Source organism: Diceros bicornis, chromosome 35 (assembly GCF_020826845.1).
Source record: "Diceros bicornis minor isolate mBicDic1 chromosome 35, mDicBic1.mat.cur, whole genome shotgun sequence".
NCBI lineage: Eukaryota > Metazoa > Chordata > Mammalia > Perissodactyla > Rhinocerotidae > Diceros > Diceros bicornis.
Window position 1 is genome coordinate 14,606,346 of NC_080774.1, and position 27,564 is coordinate 14,633,909.

At 46.0% G+C, this 27,564-nt stretch overlaps 1 protein-coding gene across 1 annotated transcript in view; it reads right to left on the reverse strand.

The window, feature by feature from the left end:
• Window positions 1-2,005: 2,005 nt before the first annotated feature.
• The window catches only part of KSR2 (kinase suppressor of ras 2), a 395,852-nt gene continuing 370,293 nt past the window's right edge, over window positions 2,006-27,564 (reverse strand). Inside the window, exons 16-20 of the mRNA XM_058531516.1 lie at window positions 20,077-20,173; window positions 13,216-13,349; window positions 7,190-7,321; window positions 3,111-3,240; window positions 2,006-2,143 (exon numbers count right to left, since the gene is read on the reverse strand). Coding sequence (XP_058387499.1) covers window positions 2,006-2,143; window positions 3,111-3,240; window positions 7,190-7,321; window positions 13,216-13,349; window positions 20,077-20,173 — 631 coding nt within the window. The remainder of the gene's footprint in view (window positions 2,144-3,110; window positions 3,241-7,189; window positions 7,322-13,215; window positions 13,350-20,076; window positions 20,174-27,564) is intronic.

Sequence of the window (27,564 nt, forward strand, 5' to 3'; positions counted from 1 at the left end):
ACGTCCAGACCCTCGCTACTCAAAGGGTGGTCCGTGGACCAGCATCATCAGCGTCACCTTGGAGTTTGTTGGAAACGCAAGACCTCGGGCCCCACCCTAGATGTACAGAATGAGAACCTGAATTTTCACAAATTCCATGGATTATCTGAATGCATATCATATTTTGAGATGTACTGGCCTGGAATGCAGGCTTGCCCCCGTCTTGCCTCCAGTTCACCATGTACTAAGCTATATGGGGAGTCTGGAAACGCCAGCTTCTCAGATGTGACCATCAGAGAGGCAGACCCAAGACCCCAGAGGTGAGTTTTAAGTTAGCCGCTCACGTCCTTGGAAGATGCCGGCTGAGCTGAGACTTCTCAGTTGGTTCCCTCTGCCGATTACGAAGCCCTAGACAGGACCCAGATCCTGCACCCACTCTAACCAAGCCCTCCCCAAACCACTGCTGACCCTGGCGGCTTCTGGAAGGACTCCAGCATTGACCATGCCACCAGAATGACCATCTTAAAGCTGGATGAGCGTGATCAAGGAAACTATAGGGGCTGATGTTGTGGGGAAAGTAAACTCCAAACTACGGAGTTGGAGCCTGATCTGCGTCCCTGGCTTTATCACTGACACCCCATGCAGATGCGGTTGAGTTTCCCCATGTCTCTGGGCCACAGTTTCTCCATATGTAAAAGAAGGAGGTTGGAGAAATCTAGAATGGCCAGGGAAGACACCCTATGCAGTGATTCTGAGTACCTGCTGGTGGCTACCAGGAGGGTGAGGGATGGCAAATGTGCTGTGACAGATTAACCATGTCTGCCATGGGTTCAGGAATGGGACACAGACACCACACACATTCGTCATCTATGAAATAGGTAATTCCCAGGACTTTTCTACTTTGACACTGAGAAGCAAAGATGACTTCTGTTCCTTTGAGGCTTCAATTTGTAGCGTCATTTCATTCTTTCTCTTCCTGAGGTAGGGGTTATGATGTGGAAGAGAAAATCGTAGCTCCAGGCAATAAACTGAGGGTCCAAAGTGACAAAGTGGGAAGGGACAGAGGTGGGAGTTGCCCTCAGATCTCTGGACCCCAAACAACCCAGCTACTCCACAAAGGAAAAGCCCTCCACACTCTCAATGTCCTAGGTCCCCACAACCTTCACTCAGTGGATGACCTTCGGGGAAGCACATGTGGGACCAGGTGGCCTCTTAGGGGCCTTCTGGTCCTGAGAGAGCTTCTGAGAAGTTCCATCATCGTTTGAATAAACTCCAACTCCTACCCTTGTTTGAAGGACCATGCGGACCTGGTCTCTGGTGACCCTTGGGACCTCATCTCCCTCCTGCTCGCCACGGCCGGGTCGCACCCACTTCCTTCCTGTTCTCCCAACCCCACGTGCTCACTCCCACCCGGAGGCTCTCATTTCTGATGTGGGGGCCTGGCTTCTACTCAAGTGGCCTTCTCTGACCCCCTCTTACCATCTAAAGCCCCCCCCATCACTATCACACACCCTGTTTTATTGTGTTTTCAACACTTAACGCCGTCCAAAATGATGATCCTTTTAAAACACGTTTGCCTGCTTATTGTCCCCTCTCTAGAAGGTAAGCCCTATGAGGTCATTTATTTTATTTGCCACTGTATTCTCATTCCATGATGAGGACAGGTTGCTGGCCTGGGGGGAGATTTCCTTAAAGCGAGGCCTCGTGGAGGGGTACATTGAATAGCTGACATGTGGGGCTTGGTGGGTTCAGAACATTACCTCGCCACATGATGCCCGGTCTCACTGGGGCATCAACTTTCATCAGGAAGAGATAGGCAATGAGGCAGCCATGGTAGCCAGAGGGACCAAGGCCCTATATGGCCGACTCCAGACCCCAGAGCACACTCCCTGGACAGAAACCTGGTGAAGAAGCTGGTGGCTGGGGGAGGGAGGTAGGTGCATGGAAAGGAGAGGGTTGGCAGAGGAGTGGGGGAGGGAAGCAAAAAGGTGACAGGGCAGTGGAGAGAGATGCTAAGGAAGAACACCTACTCTGCAGACTTCCAGAAATGTCCGGGATGAGACAGGCGGCGGTTCCGCTTGGGCAGTTTCTCCAGCATGTCCATGAGCTTGGTGAAGGTGGGTCTTTCTTCTTGTTCAAAGGCCCAGCAGAAGAGAAGAATGTCCTAAAAGAAACCAACGTGTAGTGAATTAACATAAATGGTGACTTCTTGATTACTCCTCAGCACCTCATTGGATCCGTCCATTTGTCTGCTCATTTGCCCCATTTCCACATTCCTCCGTCATCCATCCATCCACCCATCCATCCATCCATCATGCACCTAGCCATCTCAATTCATGCATTTATCCTTCATCTATGATCCATCCATCCATCCTTCTATTCATTCATTTTCTCAGCAAAACTAGATAGGCCCTATTCTAGAAGGTCTGGGATACACTGAGATCAAATGCTCTCCCAGGAGTTTCTTGGCATTTTTCTCAAAAGGGAGGGAGGAAAGGGAATCCTGAAGTCTCTCTCCATATCCCAATACTATAAAAAGCTTTTCAAAGTCAAAGAGAGGAAAGTTACTTTTAGCAATCTCCTCACCTGAGAAAGGAAACCTAGAGGCAAGTAATCCTTAAAAACATACCAGATAATTACCCCTTCCCTGACTCATCTGTCTTCTGATCACAAGAGAGGACTCTTCCTGCTGTGTCTTAGAGAATGATTATTAATTTATACTCAGGCTTTTCTGTTTCTGTATATCTTGTTCTGAGTTGGATAATGCCTTAAAATTTTTATGTAGATGCAAATAAAATTAGAATCATTAGTATGAGTGATATTTTAATGAATATCTATAAAAAAATAACAGAAAAACATGGATTTGCTGATTCTGTTTGACTCAGCAATCCATTGCTAGGAAAACCTTGGCCAAGTGTTACAGCGCCCCTGATGGTAGGAACCTGAATTGCAGGCATAGTTTAGAGGTTTTGCTTGTTAAGCCCCAAATCAGTATCTGATAAGGCTGTGGGTGTGCTTTTCCATCATCCTCTGGGAAAGCATTTGTAACCTTAACACACAGGAAAAAGAAGGCCTAGAACTGCATCTGCCTCTCCCCTTGTCCCCAGACCCGGCACTCTCCCAGGACTTACCGAGATCTCTTTCCCCATGCCGATCTGGCTGAGGTTGGGTTTCATGCCTGTGCCCATTTGCCAGATTATTGCCTCTGCTGGTTGGGTCTTGAAAGGCCACTCCCTGGCGTGGAGTTCATACCAGATTGTGCTGTTGGCAGATGTTAAGGGGGTGCTGGTGTGACATGTCCCTCGTATCCCCTCACCAACATACACCCACCCAGCCAGCCGGCTGGCTAACCACCCCGCTCCCCAGTTTCTTCCCCCTGGGGCTGGTGTTCTGCTACTTGGGATGCACTGAAAGCTTCTCGATGTCTTAGAAATCATGCTTTTCCCAGGACCACTTCTCTGGTGCCTGAATTTAAATGAATCAAAGCCTAGAACCTGAATAGTTTAATACAATGTAGCTAGGATCTCTGACCCTATATTTGTACTTCTAGGAAACCATTGTAGGGGAATAATTAGGGATACAGACAAAAATTAATTTACAAGGATGTTCTCTATTATCAGAATAAACAACAACACATTGAGGTTTTACTCTGTGCTAGACGCTACTCTAAGCCCTTTGCATTGATTACGATTATGGGGACGTGTATTACGCATGCCTTTTTATTCTGATGCTCTGACATCTGGGGCCTTGCTGAGCCTGGAGTGACTGCCCCTCCCAGGGCCAGCGAATTCCTGAGACAGTAAGGATTCTCCTGGGAGTGTGCCTTTCATACGCAAACTAACCAGTCCAAATGCCCTCCCCACCTGCTCTATCAGGCTCACTCTCAGGGCCAGTATTCCCCTGCCCTACTCAGGACAGCCTCCACACCTCAGAGACCACCGACATTCATCACACTAGCCCATCCTAAGCCCGCTTACCCTGCCTCACCCGTTCCTTCCCGAGGAAACCACAATAAAGGCTCTTGCGCACATTCTCCTCCTGCTCCCTCTGCCTCCTGACCAACCCTGGTGACTCCCCATCTGGCCCTGCGAGGCACGACACACCCCCTCCTTTTGGGCACTATGAGTAACAAACTATCTTTTCAATGGAAATCATTTCCTGATCTGTGGGCCTCATCGCACCTGAATAATAATAAAACCTACATTTTAAAACAGGAGACACTGTTATTATCCCCATTTTACAAAGGAAGAAACTGAGGCTCAGGAAGGTCCTATATCCTACCCAGAGTCATATAGCAAATAACAGGTGCAGCCAGAGTTGAAGCCAGTTGATCTGACTACAGAATGGCACCATAGGCCATTGTGCTATCCTGGGAAACCTACACTCCATCCTATTTGAGTCCTCTGTCATTGGGGCAGTGAGCAGTTTGGAAGAGCACGGTGGCATTGACGGTTGGGGCCTGGTGAAGGAGGCACAGAGAGATGGCAGACACTACTCATGTGAAAGGGGGAAGGGAGCCTATCAAGAGTGTGCCCTGTGCCAGGTACCTTACAGGTGTTTCTCACAGAATCCTTAGAACACCTCAGTGGGTTTTATTATCTTTGATTTAAGGTTGATGGAAGTAGGGCTTTGCGTGGTGAAATGACTCTCCGTCCCCTTGAGTCTCCGAGGTTTAAAGCTCCAACTCTGGAGTCCCAGTTTGACGGGCTGCTCCACCGCTAATTACCATAAGGCAAGTCACTGAGCCACTGGGAGCCTCAGTTTTGTCACCTGTCCATTGGGCACAATAACAGTACCTGCTTTGCAGGGCACTTGTGAAGATTCCAGGAGACAGCACCATAAAAAGCTTAACACGGTGCTCAATACACTTTTAAAAGTCCGTTTCCGTTCTCAGTCATGCCTGAGCATGATGTTCCCAGGCAACAAGATGCACCTAATTGGCAGGAAACCAGATCACCAGGTCCCTCGGAATTCAACAGTGTCAGGAATAAACGCCTCATTAAAACTTCCTTTCAAACCCAATTTACAAGAGAAACTCACTTTAAGAAAAAAAAATTGCTAAAGATGAAAACTCCAGTGGAAAACCAATTACTTACTTTGGTACCTTTTGTTAATTACATTTTTTCTTTTGCTAAATTTATACTAAAATATACCAACTTAATGATTGCGATTTGGTTTCAGATAACAATATCTAACTAGATAAAGATTTGGGCATAAACTAATTAGAGCAAATGACAGCCTCTAAAGGGGTCCAAGGGACAGACGTTGAGAATTCTGATGTGCCAGCAAACACCCGAGAGGACGCAGTGGGGGTACTTTTCCATAAGACGGTCTCTCTAACCTCTCTCAGTGGCGCTAATTGCACACACATCTGCAGCCTGCAACTTTCCCAAACAGCTTCCCCAGCGTTTCCTCTGCCCCTTGCAACCACCCCATGCACGAGGGAAGGTGAGGCTTAGCATGGCCATTTGAGGGCTGGAGCACAGATGCCTTCCTAGCTACACCTTCTCAGAGCACTCTGTCCCGCATCTTGGGGCTACGTCCTGGACCCTCTCCTACCTCTACACTTCAAAGACCTCTCATTCTCTCCCATGGCTGTCGTTACCCTCTCTTTGCTGACAATCCTAAACTCCTGTGTAGATACAGCTGCCTTCTGGTTGGTTCCATTGGTCATCTCTAAGGTAGCTCCAATTCTGTGTCCAAATCTGTTCTCTTTGCCTTCCTGGCGTAATCCAGCCCTGCCTCACCTCCAGGGTCTCTACCTTGGTCAATAACACCACTCTCCCCCCGGTTATTTAAGGTAGACATCTGGGTGCCACCCACATTCAATACATCATGAGTCCCATCACTGCCACCCCTAAATGCTTCTTATGTCCACTCCAGCTTTCACACCCACTGCACAGATTCAGTGGAAAATGCCAGCATCTCCCCCTGGATTGGTCACCCAGCCTCAATTTTGTCCTTTCCACTCCTGACACAGTAGAGTGATTGTTCTAAAACTCAGAATATGATTATGTCACTCCCCAGCTTAATAGCCATCAATGGCTCCCTAGTATTGTGAAGAGGAAGGGAAAACTCTTTAACTCAGCCTCTAAGTCCCTGCAGGATGCCTGCTTTCCTCTCTAGACTCTCTTCTCACCACCCTCAGCCTTACTCTTTCCTGATTCTCCATCCCTCAGCTCTCTTTCCTCCCCCCACTCCCTATATGCTCCTCCATTGTGGGCAATTTGTTCTCTTTAACCTTTGTGCCTTTTCACGTGTTCCTTCTCTCTGGACACTTCACCTCACCCTCATCTGGCCTACTTATATTCAACCTTTAACCTAGGCTCAGGAGTCCCCTCCTCCAGGAAGCTGTCTCTGATCTCCCAAGCTGGATTTAGTCCCTCCTTTATTCCCACAGTCTTGTGTTTATCCTCAGCACAGCATTTATCATACTTTGCTAAAATGTGACTGTTTCCTTGTCTGTCTTCCACTAGACAAGACAGAATAGGGACCATTGGTGGTTTTAAAATATGTCCCTAAATTCTTTGATACTCCTTCCTGCAAAAAGTAGAGTTTAATTCCCCTCCCCTTGATTTAGTGACTTGCTTCTAGCAAACAGAATACGGTGGAAGTGATGATATATAATTTCTGGGACTCAGTCATAAAGGCAACGTGGCTTCTAGCTGCTGTATTGTGAGGTCACCCAAGCAACCTATGGAAAGGCCCATGTGGTGAGGACATGGGAGTGGGCCACCTTGGAAGTGGATCCTCAGCCCGTCAGGCCTTCAGATGAGACCACAGCCCTGGCTGACATCTTGATTGCAACCTCATGAGTGACCCTGAGCCAGCTCAGAACGACTCAGCTAGGCCACTCCCAAATTCCTGGCCACAGAAACTTGAGATAATACATGTTTTAAGCCATTAAGGTTTTTTCATAATTTGTTAATAGTAGGCATCCAGTAACTAGCTATTGCATGAATGAATGAGTGAATGAGTCAGGTAACTGACCATGGTCACATAACCAGTTAGAAACCAGGCATGAAGGTTTGCCAAGGGCACACTTTCTGCTATACCCCACTCAGATCCCCCCAACCTCCCCCAGAAATCCAGCCATCCTTGCCCCCGCAGACAAAAGGTGCCCTGCCCCTTCCAAAAGCACTGAAGAAATGCTTGGGAAGTGCCCTTCTGCCTGGGCTGGGGCTCTCCAAGGCCAGGGTGGGCCACCTACCCCAGCGCAAAGACGTCCGAGTGCTTGGAGAAGGGGAGCTTGTCCTCCTCCGTGTCAGGAGACAGCTGGCGAATGATCTCAGGCGCCAGGTGGCACAGCCAGCCATTCTGGATGCGCAGCTTGTCCTCACGTCTGGAGAAGCAAAGCACAGAGTGAGCTCCCTTTCAAGCCCAGGATCCGTCCCCCAGCATCGACCCCAAGTCCCCAGACCATCTCTGCTGACTTTCTTGCATCCCCCCATTGGGCACTGCCTGACTTTGAACTTGAAGCCAAGACCCAGTGGGAGGTGCAGGGAAGGCTGGTCTGGAGAGGGACACTCAACACTCATACCATCTTTGGATCCCTTCACCTCTGAGGCCCCCTCTTCCCCATTGTCACTCCACAAATACAGCTGATTCTTGTTATTCATGGTAGTTTTGTTCTATAAATTCTCTGCAGACACTGAATTAGCAAATATTGAATCATTGCTCCTAGAGGAAATATGTATACACTCACATGCAGACATCTCACACAGATTATAATCTTAAATCCTAAAAACAACTCATCCTAGCCTATTCTATTTCCTTTATTTTACACAAAAGAAAATGAGGCTCAGAAGCATTAAGTGACTGCCTGAGGCTGCCCCATTACCATGTGGCAGAGTTGTAAACCCCATCCAACTGGCCGCAGAGCCCAGCCTCCTGCACTGACCCGCCTCCTCCAGTCTCCATCCCCGGTCATCTCTGTGGGAGAGATGAAACAAGAAAGCAGAGCATCCTCTCGTTCGACCTCAGCGGGGAACATGCACATCAGGCGGCTCAAATTTTCACCACCTGTACATGCCCATGAGTGACTGCAAATGTGCCATGAGTATTAATCTGGAGGTTTCAAAGAAATTTTAGTGAGTAGGCGAATTCGCAAATATGGAATCTGCGAACTACGAGGATTGACTGTATTTATGGTGCACCTACGATGCCTCGGCTCTGTTCTCAGCACGGGGAATACAGCAGTGAACAGGACCTACATGGTTCCTGCCCTTCTGGAGCCAGAGCTTTGGCGGGAGAAGGTGATGACGAATTAAATAAATAGGAAACATACGATAGTGATGTGTTATAAAAAATTTAAATAGGGGAACATGTCAAAGATAAGAGGAGTTTACTTTAGGTAAAATGTGAGCTAAGATCTATGTGACATAAGGGATCCAGCCATATGAACAAGGAGAAAAATACAGCCATGCACTGCATATCCATGTTTTGGTCAACGATGGTCAATGACAAAATCACCTAATGATGCATTTCTCAGAATGTATCCCTGTTGTTAAGCGGCGCATGACTGTATTCTAGGCAGAAGGGAAAGTTAGGACAAAGGCCCAAGGCAGGCCCTGTTTGGGGTGTTCTAGAAACCTAAGGAACACCAGTGTAATTGGCACACATCATGCCATTCTTTGTAACTATTAAAGTGTATATAACCAACCCTTTGTTGATGGGCCTCAGGCATTTCCCCCTTTCACCACTATAAACAATGTTGTGATGAACATCTTCAGGGTAGGTACTGTGAATATACCCCTTCACCCACATCTATGATTATTCCTTAGGATACATCCCTAGAAGAGGAAGGATGCTGGCTCTCTTCTTCATGCTGTAAGTCTTCAGCTAGTACAGAGCTTTCCATTTGGGTCTGAAATCTGAGCCGACCTCCTAGGAGGTTTCCATGGATTCAAGCCTCCCAGAAAATGGCCAGTCAACACAGGGAGAGTGGGAAGGAGTGGGAGATGGGGATGGCTCTCTTGAACTACCAAGAGCGAGATGCTGAGGGACCAGAGCTTCAGCATGTGGGACCCGCTGGGGACCTGGGGCTGGCTGGCTGGTACAATCCTTCCAGGGCAGGCTTCTGAGCTACACAAGGTGTGATGCTCTGCTCCCTTAACTGCACTCGTTCATGTCCTATAATCAGGATTCCTGCCCTATCTGAACGCCTTCTAGAGCAGTGTTATCCAATAGAACTTTCCATGATGATGGAAATGTTCTATCTGTGCTGTCCAATATGGCAGCCACTAGCCACTGTTGGTATTGAGCACTTGAAATCCAGCTAGTGCAACTGAAGAATATTTTTAATTTTATTTAATTTTGATTCAAGTTACAGTGAGATAGCCACATGTGGCTAGTGGCTACCATATTGGACAGTGCTGTTCAGACTGTCATTTACTACAAATGGATTTTTTCACTAATATGTATATTTTAAACATGACCATAAATGGAAACGAGCACTTTAGTACACATTAAAATTAAGATGAAAAATGTTTGTTCACATCCACCCTGAAGCCATCTCTCAGATCATACTCGCGGGGAGCAGAGAACCTGACGAGAGATGCCCCAGGAGTTTGGAGCTCTGGCTTTTGGTCTGGACCATTCTTTGTGGTGGGGGTGTCCTGTGCAGTGTAGGGTGATTAGCAGCATCCCTGGCCCCTACCCATTAGATGCCAGTAGCACCTCCTCCCCTGTTGTGACACCTAAAAATATATCCAGACATCAGAAATGTCCCTGGGGGGCAAGACAGCCCTGACTGAGAGTCACTGTTCTAATTTACACATAAAATAAGGAAATGGTCCAAATTTCAGTGTGTCAGCATTAGTAACACGGCTTGCTCCTGTGCTCTGCACAGCAGACCTGATAGAACACATCCTCTCCCAGAAAGCAGGAACTCAAATCCATTAGCAAGCCCTTGAGTTGGCAGGGTCCAAAGAGTTCTTGCTTCTAGAATCAGGGACACCTGCAGGGGTTTAAGGACTCATCTGTTGCTTACTAGCTGTGTGATCTTGAGCAGACCTGGGTCTCCATTTTCCCATCTGCAAAATGGGCTGGGACAAAGATGAAAGAAGACGGTGCATGGTGCAGGGCTGTGTCAGCTGCCAGGGCCACACTACTGGTGGACAGAATTATTATGTATGGATATTTTTTTATCCTGAGGACTCAGAAATGGAGTTGAGACTAGAGCCCAAAGTAAGAATGTCATCCAAGAAAGGGGGGTTGTGGCCTGGCCAGCCAACATTCTCCTGGCGTGCCCAGGCCAGGTGCAGTGGGGGTGGGGTGGGATGTTCCTGCCTAAAGGGCAAGGCTGCCAGCTCCCATCTTTTTCTGCCGCCCCTGCCACCTCCTCCTGACTGGCGGGGTCAGTGGGGGTTTGGAATTGCAGGGCAGGGCCCGGAGGAGGAGTGGTGGCTACTCCACAACCATCACCCTGGGGCAGGCGTGGGCACAGGCCTGGGAAGGGCCCAGGAATCAGACCTGGCACAGACACCCTGGGGTGCCCCGTTCCCATGGCGATAGGGCCATCAGTGACTAACCCAAATCATCCTCATTATAGTTATTATTATGATTAATAACAGCCTGCGGGAGCTGGCATGATAGTGCTGGCATCTCAAAGGACACCTTTTCTTAACGATGGCAGAACAGCTGTCTGCTGGCAATGCTGAGGATGGGCTCAGGGAAGCCCTGGGATCTGTCTGGACATTCGGGACATGCTCACTTCACTGGGCAACCCCCACCCTGCCCCAGCCTGGCAGATCTCCCCGTCCTGGGTACCCAGCACTGCCAACACCCCAAGCTTTATCTGAGGGGAGGGCAGGAAGGCAAGTAACTCCTGCTGCGTGCCTACTGTATGCCAGGTTGTTCATCACACTTAATCCTCATAAACCTGCAATCAGATGGATATCACTCCTGTTCTAGAGATGAGGAGAGAGCCTCAATACGTATAAGTGACCTGCCCAAAGCCACAGAAGTAATAAGTGACAGAGCTAAGATCTGTCGGATCACAAGTCTTTAAAACTCCAGAGACTAGCCTCCTAACCACCATTCTTTACTAATTCCTAGAGAAATAGCACCATTGGGGAGCAAAGCTCTAAACTAAGCCCTGTACATCAAAGCACAGGAAGCCACTGACGGCTACTCGTGGTAACGGAGAAATGTGGATTTCTGGTTGGGAGCTGTCGCTGAGGGCTCCCTGACCTCTCATGACACCAGCTGGGTTTGTGTTGACAACCACGCTGGGGCAGGGGTGGGGCTGGGGTGCTGTCTGAGCAACAAGGCCAGAAGCCACCTTGCCCTTGACTTGAACTCCCTTCCTGGTGGACACTGGGCCTCCACGAATGAGCTGAAGGAAAGGATGCCCACGTCATTCCATTTCCTTTTTCTCTTCCTCTCCCTGTGGCTTCAGAAAACCATGAATCAGAAGGAAGAAAATGAGAGGTGCTGTCCCCCTTTCCTCCACTTGGGGGACAGTCCCCTGCAAGGAGAAAGAGAGGGTATGGACATGCCACCAGGAGGGAGAAATCTGATATATGTATTTTTTTTTTGCTGAGGAAGATCGTCCCTGAGCTAACATCTGTGCCCGTATTCCTCTATTTTGTATGTGGGATGCTGCCACAGCATGGCTTGATAAGCGGTGTGTAGTTCGTGTCCGGGATCTGAACGCACAAATCCCAGGCCTCCAAGCGGAGCCTGCGAACCCAACCACTATACCACCGGGCTGGCCTCTGAAATCTGATTTTTTTAAAGAGCCTTGCACCAGGTTAAAGAAAACACTCGCTGGGCCTCTTTTTGCCTTGACACAGACAGTGATGTCACCAACCAAGAGCCTACTCTGCCCTCAGCCTGGGGCGGTGGAAACGGGACTGAGCGGTTCCCCTAGAGCAAACCTGAACATCAATGCTGCTGGGAGATGGAGGCAAGAGAGAATCCTGCACCATCCAGCCGTCCTGCTTCCTGGGTTCTGACTTGAGGGGCTCTCTCCATCTATCTATCCACCCATTGATCTAGTTCTTTATTTACTGCCTCCTATTTTCTCATCTTAGGTACTGTAGACAGTTTCGGAGACTGAATCTTTTTGGATGGAGTAAAATCTGAAAAAGATACATCAGCTTGCTTGTTACTGCCTCTTACAGAAACAGCTAGGTCAAGTTTCACCAAATTTTGGATGGTCTGACTTAGATTCAAGGTATTATAGAGCGTGAACAAAATTCACTTTGGGGGGACCCTGGGGTGTACCTTAAAGAGACCAGTGGTTCTCCAAAGCAGCTGAAACCGAAGTCAAATGAGAGAAACCGTGGCGTTGCCTTTCTAGAGAGACACACTGTTCACTATAAGAGGCGTGATTAGAAGAAACATGCAGGGTTTAAAGTTTGAGTGTGTGCGTGTGTGTGTGCATGCCTGCGCACACGCTCGACATACACATTCCAAATTAAAAGTCACAAAGGGTAGACTTTCTGAATTATGGCTTGTTTATTTGGGATCAAGCTGTTTTTCACGTGGTGAAGTCAAGGCGACTTGCTCTAGGGTGAGTGGCGGCTGAGAGTTAATTACTTAATGATGGTTAATGATTCTCTCGGGTGATACTGGGGAGGTATATGCAAATTAATACTAATTACAACAACTCAGCAGCAGCTACCATTTCCAGCGTTTCCTGTGCTCCAGGCATTGGGCTGGATGTTTGAAGTGTGTTATTTTATTTTATCCTCACAAGGACCCTACCATCCTTGGGCATCGTCATACCCATCATTTGTCTTGTAGACGAGGAAACTTAAGTTCGAAGAAGTTCCACGACTTGAGTAAAGTCACAGTTAATAAGTGACAGAGCCAAGTGGGACCCCCGGGTGGGTCTGACTTTAAATCTCTTGCTCTTAACTACACTTTTGCTGTACTAAAATTAATAAATTCATAATAAAACTTTGAGCAAGGTGATCTTGGGTGATCCCAACTTCTAGGCATGTACTTGGGGTAAGGGAAGAGTCCTCCAGTGAAATTCAAGGGGAAGGGCTTTGCAGGATTTGGGGATGCTCTGTGTCTGTTCAAAGGCACCATTTGCCAGACAAGCCCCTTTGTCTTGCAATGACCTGGGCATCAGCATTGCATGGTCAACATAGCAGCCTAGCCACTCAGCTAAGTGACCTCAAGCACAACACGGAGTCCAGGTCACTAAAGCCATTTGGGTGACTTCTCACCCCTTGACTGTCATCTATCAAGACCCCTCCAGGTCCTTCCACCACTTCTCACCTGCCAGCCTGCAGCACCCCGGAAATGCTGAAGAGCCCAAAGTCTGTGATCACCACTTTGCCGTTGTCATAGAAGACGTTCTTCGACTTGAGGTCCTTGTGAAGGATTCCCTTGGCGTGGAGGTAGCCCATGCCCTGTGTGGGAGATCAAGATTTGGCCACCCTGAAATCTATCTTTTTACCTTGATTGTTTTCTCTGAGGGACATTTGACCTCCCCCACTAACTGCCTAAAGAATTTGACATGGGGGCTCCTTCCTGGAACAGATCTTCATGATGGCTGTAAAGATAATGTAGGATAAATGTTACGATAGGAAAGGCACCAACAAGCCCATCTTATTAGAAGTTCTGTCTCTCTGGCCACATTCTCTAGATGGCCCTGCGAGGAGCTGCCAGACAATCATTTACAAGGGAAATCTCCATTTGTAAAGGTATCTCCCTCTCTGTATTTGGGAAGAGGGGGGATGACCTCATTCCTAGAAACTTATCAATGTGAAAAGTGAGGCCTGAAATCTGCATAATAACCTTACTCTTGTTTACTGTGCTTTAGTGGTAATCTCCTGTAACTGACTCCCCCTACCCCCAACATCCTCCTTTGTTGTTGGCTGAACATGGTATTTAAGATGAGAATTTCTGCTATTATGTTGAGAAACGCAGTGTCCCTGCTTTCTCCCATGTATACGTTATTAAACTTGGTATTATTTTCTCCTGCTAACCTGTCTTGTTGATTATTTGGCCAGCCATAAGAACCTTAAGGAAAAGGGCAGAGGGAGATTCTCCTTCTTCCTCTGACAGTTTTGGCGTAGTTGGCAGGATCCACACTGGCTGGCAAGTTGCCTTCTCTGGCTGGAAGACCTGCCTTCTCCCTGGACTTTTGCAGATGATGAGATACGGGAACGCCTGACGAAAGCCGGCAAAAGGTAAGACTTCTTACCACGTCAGGCTCCCGGAATCTCTATCTGCGGAGTCCGATGGAAGGAAGTGGTGAGAATTTTTTTCTCTTTCTAAATTTAGATTGGCAGGAGAAAATATTTGGGAAACTAGTTTCTTGTGCTTTTAGTGACTCTTGGTTTAAATTTGGTAGAGTACTCTTGGTTTTGATCTTGATCCCTTTTCCTCCCAGAGTAGTCTCTGTCTTGTTCTGTGTCCCGAGAACTTGGCTTTGTGACCAGTGAGAATATTCTCCTTGGTCTCTACCATACGGAAGGTGCATTTACTGGGGTGCACCTTGGTGGCCAGTCGAGTAGACTGGGGTTCCGAACTGTCTCTTTGTCAGGCTGTGCCAAGCTCTCAGGGGAGTTTGTCATAAAGGGCCCAGTCCATAAGTGCTTTTGTCGTCTTAACCTTCGTTGCTTGTTAGTGCTGGAAAAATCCCATTCCAGTATCGCCTGCCCGGTGTCACAGATTAGCAGGTCTGTGACTGGAGGCATTCCACACTATTGTGGGAGACCGGAGACACCATCCTTATCGCCTGTGCAACGAAGGTCTTTACTTTCTCTGAATATCTTTGGGAGTGAATTCTGTGGATCATGGGGGCTACATCATCTGCGCCCTCACCAGGGATGCCTCTTGTGTCCATGGTAAAGATTTATTCTAAGCGTGGAAAGTTACTTCCGGGTCTTTCCTTAAAAAGGCTTATTGGATCGAGTCACTATTGGAATAAATATACAAATGAAGATCCTACTCATCAATGGCCAGACGACGGATCCTTTGAATTGGAAAAACTTCTAAATTGGGGGAAAAAAAATGTTTTGAGAGCTCTCACATAATTATTTATTTGGTACCTAAGAAAAGGCCAGAAAAAGGAAGGGAAAAATTTGACTAGTCTTAAGACCTTGACTCAGGTTACAATTGAATTGAGAACATGTAAAAGTGTAAGTGTTGATAAGATTATAAAGGTTGGAATGTTTGAGCTAATTTTATATAAAGAGGTTACATAAACTTTGCCTGAGTATGTTTTAAAATGTCTGACTGGGAATGCTTCCCTTGTCCAAAATTAGAAGACCAAGACTTATTGATAAAAATCTTAATGATAACTATGTTTAAAGGTATAAGAGGTGATAAAATTTACATGAAATTTTGTGGAAAAAAACTGATGTTATTTCTACTACAGAACTGGTTAACAAAAATAGTAATTTAAATGATGCCTAATTTTATCTGATGTCTTATGAAGTCTTGTAGGCAATCTAAATAATTATTAAAAATAAGTAACTAAATAGTTGTGAAAAAGATGAATGTTGGGTGAACTTTAAACAATAATTATGTGATATGGTGGTTACAGCTTCCAAACTCTTTTTGATGACTTAAAACTTTAGAGTTTTGCTAAATTTTATGATAAAAATTCAATTGAGTATCTAGATCATTTCCAAATAACATAAGATATTAGACACTGATTACTAAATGTACATTTGTCTACTTTTGGCTTTTCATTACAGGAAAACTAAAAGGTATTTTGGGTCTATTGATAAACATGTGTTTTATTAAAAGATTGTACTATAAAGTAACCTATTTCCAGAAGTTATGAAGTGTTTATAAATTTTCCAAGCCACAAGATACTAATGTAAAAAAAAGTTTATAATTGTTTACTTAGTTTTTACTTACAAATTAAGGTTTCTAAAGGTTAAAATTTCTAATTAGTATATGTGATTGAAGCTACTAAAAATTAAGAAAAAATATGTCTGTGTACAAGGAAAGTAAGATGTATAAAGGTACAAAAAATGGAAATGTTTTGTGTAGTTGATTAAGAAAGATAAATTTGTCCTCAAGTACTAGGAGGGAAAAAAAAGACATGGGACAAATTCTAAATGTAAAAAGAAAGTTACAGGTTTGTGGAAGAGGAATTCTGGAAAAGGAGTTTTTTCATGGTCAAGTTGGCTAAGATTGAAATGAATTTAATTAAGTAAATGAGTTTTAATAACAGAAGTAAGCTGGTGCAAAATTAAAATTTGGTCTTCTGTCTCTTAAAAGGATAATTTGCTTAAACTTGATAAAGAGGTTATAAAAGATTTTTCTTTACCTTTGCGTAAGTCTACCTAAAAGACAGAAAAAAAAAAACTGTTAAAATAATTTCCTGTGTTCAAAAGACTGAGGTCTCTCTATTAAGGCTTTTTGGACTGTTAATGCTCTGTTTGCTTTGACTTTTTATATTTTTGACAAGCTCCCCAAAATTCATATCTTAAATAAAGTCTTTTTTTTACTGTTTTTCTTTGAGAATTTTCAAAGGGCCCTGAAACTTCTCAAAAAAAATTTGCTCTCTTCCTATAAGGAGAAAGACACTAAACTTATTAGGCTTATTCAGTATGTTAAATTACATAAAAAGCATTGTCAGACAAGTGATGATAAGTCTGCTTAAGTGCTATTATGTGGGCAAATGTTATTGACATAGGTGTTTTAAAATTGTATAACATTACTGAAATTCTGATCTGTCCTGGTTATCAGTCATAATTCTGGTTATTATTATTTTAAAGTGTTGTATGTCACAAAATTAACCAAATTTCTTTGTCAATTGCCATTTTGAGGTCTTGTTTACAGACATTTCTTTGCTCTAATGCTTTTGCAAAATGTTTCAACTTCAGAAAAAAATTCACGGAAAAGACTCTGACATTTACACTAGAACACAGGTTTCTGACAAACTTTCTGATCATAAAACTGAACTTGGTAATAAATTACAGAAATCTGATGGAGAGACTGATAACTTCATGAAGCTGCTAACAAAAAGATTGGGATCAAGTATGGATTACACAGGACTAAATGAACTGATAAGGATGATTATAATTTTTATGATTTTTCATTTGAAGTATTGCTGAATTTTTAATGTTTTGTTTTTTCAGAGTTAAAGAAAACTTTTTCTCTTTTCTCCTGAGCTAGCTATGACATAACAATTTGGTAAATGATACTTTTGTAAGTAAAATTAAAATATTTATCTTTTTCTCTCTATCTGATCCCTCAAATTTGAAAACTCTTAGTAAGTGAGTATTGTTGTTTTCACGGCAATATAGTTACTTGCATAAGTTCAATAAGAATCTGTTCTCCTTATAACAGGACACAATTGGAAACACTGGTTATATTACCAAGGCTGTGACTGGAACATCATATTTGCGATATAACCATACAGCTTTTGAGGAATGAAGATTGGACTTTATGGACTAAAGCCACGTGGAAATATTGGCCTGGTACCTTATGTTCCAAGCAACACTTAGCAGGATAAGCAACACTTATCTGGCAGGTACAAGGAACCTTGAAATATTTTGGGGGAACCTCGGAAGAGAGGAATTCACCCAAATCTGTAGGTATTGCAGGCGAAGTCTGATGACAAAATCCTTGGCTTGGCTTTCCTGGCCTCGAGAGGCCTTTAAAGTTCAATCTGAGATTCCTTATAAAAAGTTCCAGCAAAGCAGATTTAAAAGAGCCTATGTGATCAATTGCTATTCTTGCTGTACTTATGTAAATAATTGGGCCAACTCTATTGGAACTAGACTTATTTTGCAAACTAGTTTTAATTTTGCTATCTTAATAAAAATGAGGGTGATTTTAGAAAGAAAAACTATATTTCAGTAAAAACTATACTATACATTTGCAGATATTAGATCTTAGTTTTGTTAATTGTCTTTTGAGGTTTTTGTTTTATATCTGTTGACTGGACTGGATCCTGATTTCTTCTAGTCTCCTAAAATATCTGGCTACAGATCTCCAAACTAATGTTTTTCATTTTTTTCCATCATTTTCATTTGGAATCACTAAAAACTCAACCTGCCCTTTTTCCTGAAGCCTTACAAACTGAAGCTGATAGACGATATAAACTTAAGAGATTACCCTATGACATCATCAGAGACATTTTAAACTGCAAAAGATACTTTGATGCTGACATCTAAAAATCTTCTCAACTGGCTGTCCTCTTAACTCAAACTCATTTCCAATTTGCTCCGACCATTAACCTTGTTTTTCTTTTGTTTACATAGAAATGCTTCTATTAAATACTTGATTGCTTGCTTCCATAATATAGGTGTAACCTTGAGAGCCCATCTGCATCACCACCTTCTAAAATGAACTTAATTGAACTGATCTATTATCAGGACTAAGAAATGTGTTCAGTGAGATGAAACAGCCTACCAACTCAGCTTCTGGACTATGAAACTTCTTTAAGTTTCAAAAGGACTGTGAAACTTTTAGTTTCAAAGGCGGGACTGTGGGAGATCAAGATTTGGCCACCCTGAAATCTCTCTCTTTACCTTGATTGTTTTCTCTGAGGGACATTTGACCTCCCCCACTAACTGCCTAAAGAATTTGACATGGGGGCTCCTTCCTGGAACAGATCTTCATGATGGCTGTAAAGATAATGTAGGATAAATGTTACAATAGGAAAGGCACCAACAAGCCCATCTTATTAGAAGTTCTGTCTCTCTGGCCACATTCTCTAGATGGCCCTGCGAGGAGTTGCCAGACAATCATTTACAAGGGAAATCTCCATTTGTAAAGGTATCTCCCTCTCTGTATTTGGGAAGAGGGGGGATGATCTCATTCCTAAAAACTTATCAATGTGAAAAGTGAGGCCTTAAATCTGCATAATAACCTTACTCTTGTTTACTATGCTTTAGTGGTAATCTCCTGTAACTGACTCCCCCTACCCCCAACATCCTCCTTTGTCGTTGGCTGAACATGGTATTTAAGATGAGAATTTCTGCTATTGTGTTGAGAAACGCAGTGTCCCTGCTTTCTCCCATGTATACATGTTATTAAACTTGGTATTATTTTCTCCTGCTAACCTGTCTTGTTAATTATTTGGCCAGCCATAAGAACCTTAAGGAAAAGGGCAGAGGGAGATTCTCCCTCTTCCCCCGACACCTGCAAAAAGCAAGGAAACAGGGAGTTGCCAGAGAAAACTTGAGTGCTCGCTGCCGTCCTGGCTTGGGTTCACGGTTCCCACTCTTTCCCTTTCCAATGAGACCCCACTGAACAGTTGCAGAGCTGGGGCCCAGGCCCCAAGGCTTGCAGGTGGGATGGGAGAAAGCTTGGCAAGTGGGAACAAGCGGGGTCCCCAAGACACAAATCTGCCACCACCCTCAGACTACTGCAAAACTATCTCCATCCAGCTCTTCTGTTTCCTGAAGAAGAAACAATGGAAGACGTCTCTAGGGGGGAAATGGAAGGGACGAACCTGACAAGAGGTCCCCAGAGAAAGGAATTCCATCAACCATCTTCCCCCACTCTTCCTCTTTGAAAAGTAACTCCTGTGCAGGAGATTGTTCCTTATATCTACCTAAACCATGCCACCGTAGAACGCACTGTGTTCTTCCAGAGACGTATCACAACCCGATAATCAAGAATGTGGAGAAGAGTCTATTGGAGGTCTGGCTTCAGGGTGAATGTCTAGATTTTTTTTTGCCTTTATGAGCAGTCACATTTTTATTTCTTCTTGTAGCTCAGTCCTGACACTTGCAATGGGAAATAAAAGCCCAAGTACAACTGACTAATGAGGCACCCGCCAGAAAACGCAGGATGTTCTTGTTTGTTTTAATCCCAACCACCACCCAACAATTTGATGTTTCCCCAGCAGCTGTGGAGAGAGATGGCTTGCATGCATGGGGATTCAAGGGGTAAGGGATTCTAACAATGAGAACTTCCCCCTGGTCCCTGTATGCATCCAATTATCATGATGATGAGGCACCAGATGGAAACCAAACCTTAGGAGACCATCTTCAATGGTTGTATTTTGGCAAAATTCTTACATACACACAGCCTGGTATTTTTCAGGTCAAGTCTGATTTCTCTTAAGCCCAGACTGTTGGTCTGAAGACAGACTATGAGTCTCAGGCGGGAGCTGGGTCTTTCTGAGGTTCAGGGAGGAGGTCCCACACCCCACGGTACCTTCACAATCTCTTGGGCAATCTGCCTTGTTTTGTTGACATCCAAGACGATCTTGGCATCCCTCACTACAGAATAGAGCGTCCGTCCCTTGCAGAGGCTGAAAAGCAAAAAGGCACGATAAATTGGCGGCGGTTGTTAAGAAGAGGGCACATAATAGAGTGGACACGTGGACATGCCACTATTGCGCCTATGAGATAATAAGCCTGCGGCTGGACCTCAGATCTGGTTCTGGGATGCAGGTCCGGGAGTGAGTGCTTTGGGGTCTTCATCAACATCTTCAGCATCTTCATCCACATCCCGCAGCCTCCCAAGATACCCACAGAATCTAACCTCGTCCAGAGGCAGGTCTGTCACGTTCCCTCTATTCCAGGGTCTCACAGATGGAAAGCTGTGCATAAACTAACAACTCCAGGGCTCCTCAGACACCACTCAGTCAGCACTCTGCCCGCCACTCCTGCCAGCTGCTCCCACTCGCCAGGAGCTGCTGGCGTGTGGGGACAGGGATGAAAGACCAGCAGAGCAGTGGCTGATGTGTACTAAGTACCATCAGCAAATGATGCATTCAAGCCTTTAGCCAGGGGTGTGTAAACACCAATAATACTCCCCCAAAACCAGACACCTGTCTAGATAGAGGGATTTCAAACTAGTTGCAGCCTCATTGAGTTCATTTCGAGGACCAGTGGCTTAAGATGAATGACAAGATAAAGAAGGACATTATGCAGTGACAGTAACACCTCCTCATTTAGTTGCCTGCATGCCCATCTGTCCTTTGCATCTGAAGTAAGCCCAATTCTTGGCGCACACAGAGCAGGCGCTCAACAAACAGTCACCGAATGAACGAGTGAATGAATTAGTGAGTGAATGAATGAATGAATTCTAAGTTCACCATAGCATTCCCAGCCCCTAGCACCACGTCTGGATCATAGTATCCAGTGTTGGCTCAAGAAGAAGGAATGACATTAGGAAAGTTCATTTTCCATCTACATCAAAATAATGGCTTGAATTTTTCTTTTAATCTATGACTTTATTGCTAAAATACTCTAGGCCTTTTATTCATCCCTGTAGTGTTTATGGAGCCCTTGTTGGGGGGTAGACTTGGTTGAGATCCTGTGGTTGAAGCTAGAACTCTGGTATCAGAGGGCTCTCAGTTTGAAACCCAGCTCTGTTCCTTACTTACTATGTGTCTTTGGGTGGGTTACTTAACCTCTCTGGGCCTTGGTTTCTTCATCGACCAGATGGAACTAACAATATCGACCTTGTAGAGTTAGTATGAGGACTGAATGAGAGAAGGAGCTCGGTACCATGCCTGGCACCAGTGGGAAGTGTGCACAATGGTTAGGAGAACAGAGGCCTACAGTCAGACTCTGTGGGGTAGAATCCTGGTTTGTCAGTTAGTGGCTGTGTGACCCTGGGCAGGCAAGTTAACCTCTCTGAGCCATAGTTTCATTGTCTGTAAAATGAGGCCAACAGTTCCTGCTTTCCAGGGTTGTTAGGAGAATCCCATGAAATCAGGTGTGTAAAGGTGCAGGCATCTCTCCATGGCTAACACAGAGTAAGAACTCACGAAATGCTGGCTATTATGAGAGGTAGTAAATGATCAATAAAATGGTAAACATACACACACTTGTGCAAATATATATAAATCATACATTTATACACAGATCACTGCTATTATCCATCCATCCACCCACTCACCCAAAATGCTACCTGTAACTGCCCATGATCTTTGACTAAGATTCATTCCTTCACCTCCTGAAGGTGAGATTCCCAGGGCAGCTGACTCACAGGCAGTCTGATTCACCTGTCCAAGGTCGCCCATAAGTTGGCGGGTGGCAGCCACGATGACTCAAGGCTGTCCAGGCCTCGCTGTCCCAGGCAGTGTGTTTGCTGTGGTTGCTGGAGGCGAGGTGGGGGTGGGGTGGCCTGTGCAGCCAATTAAACCATATTGACATTTAAATATTCGGGATGGCGGAGACCGTGGGTGGCTTCCCTCCCCTGGATACTCCGTTCTTGAACAGCCACCTACGCTCATCACAGGCCAGAGCCTAGGAAATACCATCCCCACTGCAGACGGCAGAGCAAACAATCGCTACAGGCTCCCCGACTCCAAGTCTTCTGCTCAGGGTAACCGCACACAAGACGCAGGTTTCAAATGTCCATGCCTGCCATCTTCTTTCCCTGCTTACGTCCTCCTTTCCAGCAGCAGCTGCTGAAGTCTTTGCTTCCCTCACTACTCTATGGCCTCTGGAGCCACCGGACAAACTAACACTGACTGGGATATAAATGGGTATAACCATAGCTTGGCACATCTACTAAACATACAAATATACAAATAACCCACGACTAGCAATTCCTCCCCTAAGTATGTACCCAGCGGGCATGCATACTCCTGGTCACCCAGACGTTTACTAGAATGTACTAGAATGTTCTAGAATGTTAATAGCAACCCATTCATAATAGCCCCAAACTAAAAACAACCCAAGTATTCATCAACAGAAAAATGGATAAATGTGATATATCCATATAACAAAATATATTCACACTGTACTCTATAATAATAAACTATTGCTAACTACAAAGAACATGGATGAAGTTGATAAACATAACGTTGAGCAAAAGAAACCAGACACACAAGACACAGTGAATGATTCCATTTCTGTGAAGTGTAAAGGCAGACAAAACTGATCCATGTGCTAGAAGTCAGCACAGTGTTGACACTTGGGGGGGTGGGGAGGCTGGAAAGGTCTTGAGAGGAGCTGGGGGCACATGATGGTCTATGTTTTGATTTGGGTGTTGGTTACATAGGTATACGTTTAGTGGGAATTCATCAGGCTGTGCTCTTAGGATCTGGACACTTTGGTAGGTATGTTATTCTTCCAAAAAAAAGGTTTTCTTTAAAAAAAAAACCAGCAAGGAAAAGATGAACAATTAATACACGGTGTTGAAATTTAAAAGAAAATCTAAACCAACACTGACCCCCAGGTATCCATTTCTAAACTCTTCACGCAGTCCTAACAGGCAGCGTCTGCGGAGGAATTAGGGGCTCCGGGCCGGCCTGTGCCTGCCCAGGTGTCTATCAGGGGCAGACAGCAGCGCAGGGCGAGGGCTGAGCTCTAAGCAGGGGCAGGCATTAGGCAGCTGTCCAGGGTGGCTGCGGCTCCGAGGCTAGTCAGTCCAAGTGTCCATGGCAACTGCTCTGAGCTTGGAATTTCTGTGGCTAACACTGTGCCCTAAAAGCTGCTTGCAGGGTGGGCAGTGGGAGGGAAGCGAGGGGAGGAGAGGATGAAGGTTTACCAAGCACGTGCGTGGGACCTAAGTCACCTCCACGAATCTCCCCAGCAACCCCCCAAGGCCCACATTATCAGTCCCAACTCACAGGTGAGGATACGGAAACCCAGAGGGTCTAAGGACCTGCTCACAGACACACAGCCATGATGTCAGCCTGTTCCTGATCTTTCTCTCATCTTCTCCCCCACAGTGTGGGTGCCCAGTTATTGGACATGATTTTCGGGCCATTAAAGAGACACGCAGCCAAGTAAGCCCACATCCCTACTCTATCATTTACTATTTGTTGGGTAACCTCAGGAAGTGACTTTGACCTCAGTTTCCTCATCTGTAAAATGGTAACAATACCAGCTAATGTACCGAGGACTTTCTATGTTCCAGGCACCAGCTTAAGCACAAGAGCCCCACGAGCTGGGTATTCTCGCTGTGTTTCATTGATTCTAAGATGCAAATGTTTGAACATCTCTGAAATCAGAACGCATCTTGCATTCATCGACAGGTCAGTTTCATGGGCACTGCATTTCTTTCTCTGTAATACATAATATAAACGGAGCATATTCCAACGGATGGCGTCTTAGATTTACCGAAGTTTGTGATCAGCCCCATTTTGCAGATGAGGAAACTGAGGCTCAGAGAGGCTAAGCAGAGCTGGGATTTGAACCCAGGCCTGGCTCCAGAGAACATGCTCTTAACCCCCATCTTTTGCTTCTTAACAACTTTCTCTGAGACTCCACATGTCACAGGCCCTCAGTAAATGGTAGCTGTAATGTCGCTACTAACATCTCCTGTGGCGATGAGGATTAACGAGGCCTGTTGGCCTCAAAACAGAGTCAGTCTGGAGGTCAAGAGAAGGTGTTTTAGTGGTTCAAGGAGATATTTAGTACCTCTCTAGTTCTGGGGCAGACACACACACACACACACACACACACACACACACATACACACACCCACCCTCCGCTCTTGGTGTCTCTCTCTGCAACAAAGATCATATTTCTCCAAGAAGAGGAGCAAGGATGGGGAATTTCCCATCCTATCCACAGGCCACCATCTCTCCTAGCCCTGGCCCCAGGCAGCTCACATAAGGCTGGCCTTTGACCCCATATCCCAGGTGACACAGTGAGCCTTTTGGCCAAGATGGCACTGCAGGTGTAAGAAGTTTGTTGTACACCAGCCTAAAAGAGCTTGTCAGAAACAATGAAATAAAACCATCTAGAAGGTTTATCTCCGAGGGCCTCTGTCCAAACTCGCTCATTCCAGCAAAACAGTCATGGGACGGAAGTCTGGACACCTGTGGCAGCCACTTCCTTTCTCTCCTCCAAACCGGTCACCACCAAGCCCAGGGACCCAGGCTAGTGTGAAGGGGGGGAGTTGGGAGGAGGGTGGCTGGGGCAACCACCTCTGAGCCCACAGGGCCTTGGGGACTCACTGTGCCTCACTGGGGCACAGCGTCTGCATCTGTAACCGTGGGTGTGATGGGCTGAATAATGGTCCCCTTAAGACGTTCACGTCCTAATACTCAGAAACAGTGACTATTCACCATACACGGAAAAAGGACTTTGCAGATGTGATTGAATTATGGCTCTTGAGGTGGGAGATTATCTGGGCCATCTGGGGGGGCCCAGTGTAATCACAAGTCTCCTTAAAAGTGAAGCGGGGGCAAGAGAGAGAGGCGGAGGGAGATCTGAGTACAGAGGAGGAAGCGGAGTGATGGGATGTGAGGACTCAACCAGTCACTGCTGGCTTTGAAGATGCAGCAAGGGGCCACGAGCCCAGGAACGCAGGCAGCTTCTAGAAGCTGGAAAAGGCAAGGAAACAGATTCTCCCCTAGCGCCCCCAGAATGGAACGCAGCCCTGCTGACACCTTGATTCTAGCCCTGTGAGACCCATTCTGCACTTCTGACCTCCAGAACCGCAACATCAATGTTTGTTTCAAGCCACTGAGTCTGTGGTAATTTGTTACGGCAGCTCGAGGAAACCAGTCCAGTGGGTAGGCGAGTACAGTCTCATAGGCGGGCATGAGGCTGAAATGAGGTCACACAAGTACGGGGCTTGTCCCAGTGTCTGACCAGAATGTGTCCTCCTTGAACAGTGGCTTGTAGTATTGCTAATAATATTATTGCTAATAATAATACTCTCCCGCCTGGATGACCACAACTGCCCCTCCTGGCCTCTCTGGCTTCCCCAATTCTCTATCTGTCACTCTGAGTGGCTCCCTTAAAATGCAAAGCTGACCAGGTGACTCCCCTGCTACGATGGCTCCCGACTGCTCTCTGGATGGAGACCCACCTCCTCCAGGGCCCAAAGGCCTACACAGCCTGGCCCCTCCAGACTGTTTCACCATCTTCTTGTTGGACTCGCCTGTTCACTCACTGAGCTCCAACCATACCAGCCCGCCTCAGGGCCTTTGTTTGTGCTGTTTCCACAGCCTGCAACGCTCTCTCCATTGGTCCTCAAAAGCCTCCGCTGGCCTCCCAACTAGGCCCCTTCTCCCCACTAGGTCCCCACAGCACCATGGACTACACTTTGCAGCACTCGTCATGTTTGTAATTGTACGTGTGTCAGCTGGAGTCTTTGATTACGGACTGCCTCTCCCTCCAGACTGTACGCTCCGTGAGGGCAGGGTCCAGGTTTATCCCGTTGCTGCTGCATTCCCAACGCACAAGAGGTGTGAACAAATGAATGGATGCAATGCTACGGGCTGCCTCACATGGCCAGACCTCCTCTTCCCATATTCCAGGGAGCAGGATCCCCACAAGAGTATTGCAACCCATAAAACAGAAACAGCTTCTCAAGAGTCTGTGTCTTCACCTTTCTTGGCTTATTTGTGGGTTTTTTTTTGAGCTCCAAGGGGCTCTAGCTGAGGGTAACAAATGATCCATTTGGGATGGAGGGGTGTTGGCCTTTCAGACACGCTCGGTCTTAAATTTGAATGTCCCTAGACAGGGCATGTCCGTTCTCCTCTGCCCCAGGCCTCACCACTCTCTAATGCACCACACCTGGTCTACTTCCTGCATTTACATCACCTGCCTAGTCCTCAGCGGTGTTTAAGCACTAGGCCAGTGGCTGACAAACTTGAGCGAGTATCAGAATCCCCTGGAGGGCTTGTTAAAACAGGGATGGCTGGGGTTTGGGGTTGGATCCTGAGAATTTGCGTTTCTAACAAGTTCCCAGGTAATGCTGGTCCTCTGGGGACCCCACTTTGAGAACCACTGCTCAAGGCCAGTCTCATGTTACTAAGGCCCAGCAATAAGCAGTTAAGTTCAAATCCCTTTAGTGGCGCCACTGCGGGCCTGGTAGAGTTCTAGGGGTAGGAGACACAGTACATGAGACAGAGCCAGTCCTTAATTTCACGGGGCTGATCAGCTAGAGGAGAAGTAATAAGCAAGTAAACAAGCAAAGAGATGGGAAGTTCAGTGAGGAGCAGGTGCCATGAAGAGAATAAACAGATTTATTGGATAGAGAATGGTGAGTCGGGGGTTCTCTAGCTAGGATGATCAGGGAAAGCCACTCTGGGGAGGTGACCTTCATGCCAAGAGCTGAATGAAGAAAGAAGCCAGCCATGTGAAAATCTGGGGGAAGAGAGTTCCAGGCTGAGGGACCAGCCAGTGCAAAGGCCCTGAGGTAGGAGCAAGTGTGGCATCCTTGAGTAACACAGCAAAGGCCATATGGTTGGGCTCTAGAGAGCATCTCCCAGCCTGCCCTCCCCAAGTGTTGATCCTCCAAATAAGAGAAACACCTGGGTGGAAATAGGCCTCAGCTCTGCCTGATTTGAGCTCCCAAGGCAACTGGTTTCAAAGTCAACTGTTATTTTGAAAACACCCGATTCTGTCAGAAGGGATTTACAACCCCTCGGCTGCTAAGCATTCCCCACCTCTCAAACTCAAAACCTACTTAATTGCCCTCCACTCTTGCCCCCTCCCTTGAGCAAATAAATCACACTCCAAGCGACAAGTTGCATGGTCCATCAAATTCCAGCCGCAGGCAATCTCTAACTTCCAAGTTATTCATGAGTCTAACAACGAAGATATTAAACCTTGGCACTCTGGGGCTTTATGATAAAAAATGCCAGGTTAGCCTCCTGACAAAAATGGGAAATGCCAGAGAGCAAGAAATGCCAGCTGTTTGCCAGCTGCTTAACCCGACGCGTGCCCAGGAAATGAAGAGTTATAGAGTCCCATTAAGTAAGGGGTTGGTTGGGGAAGG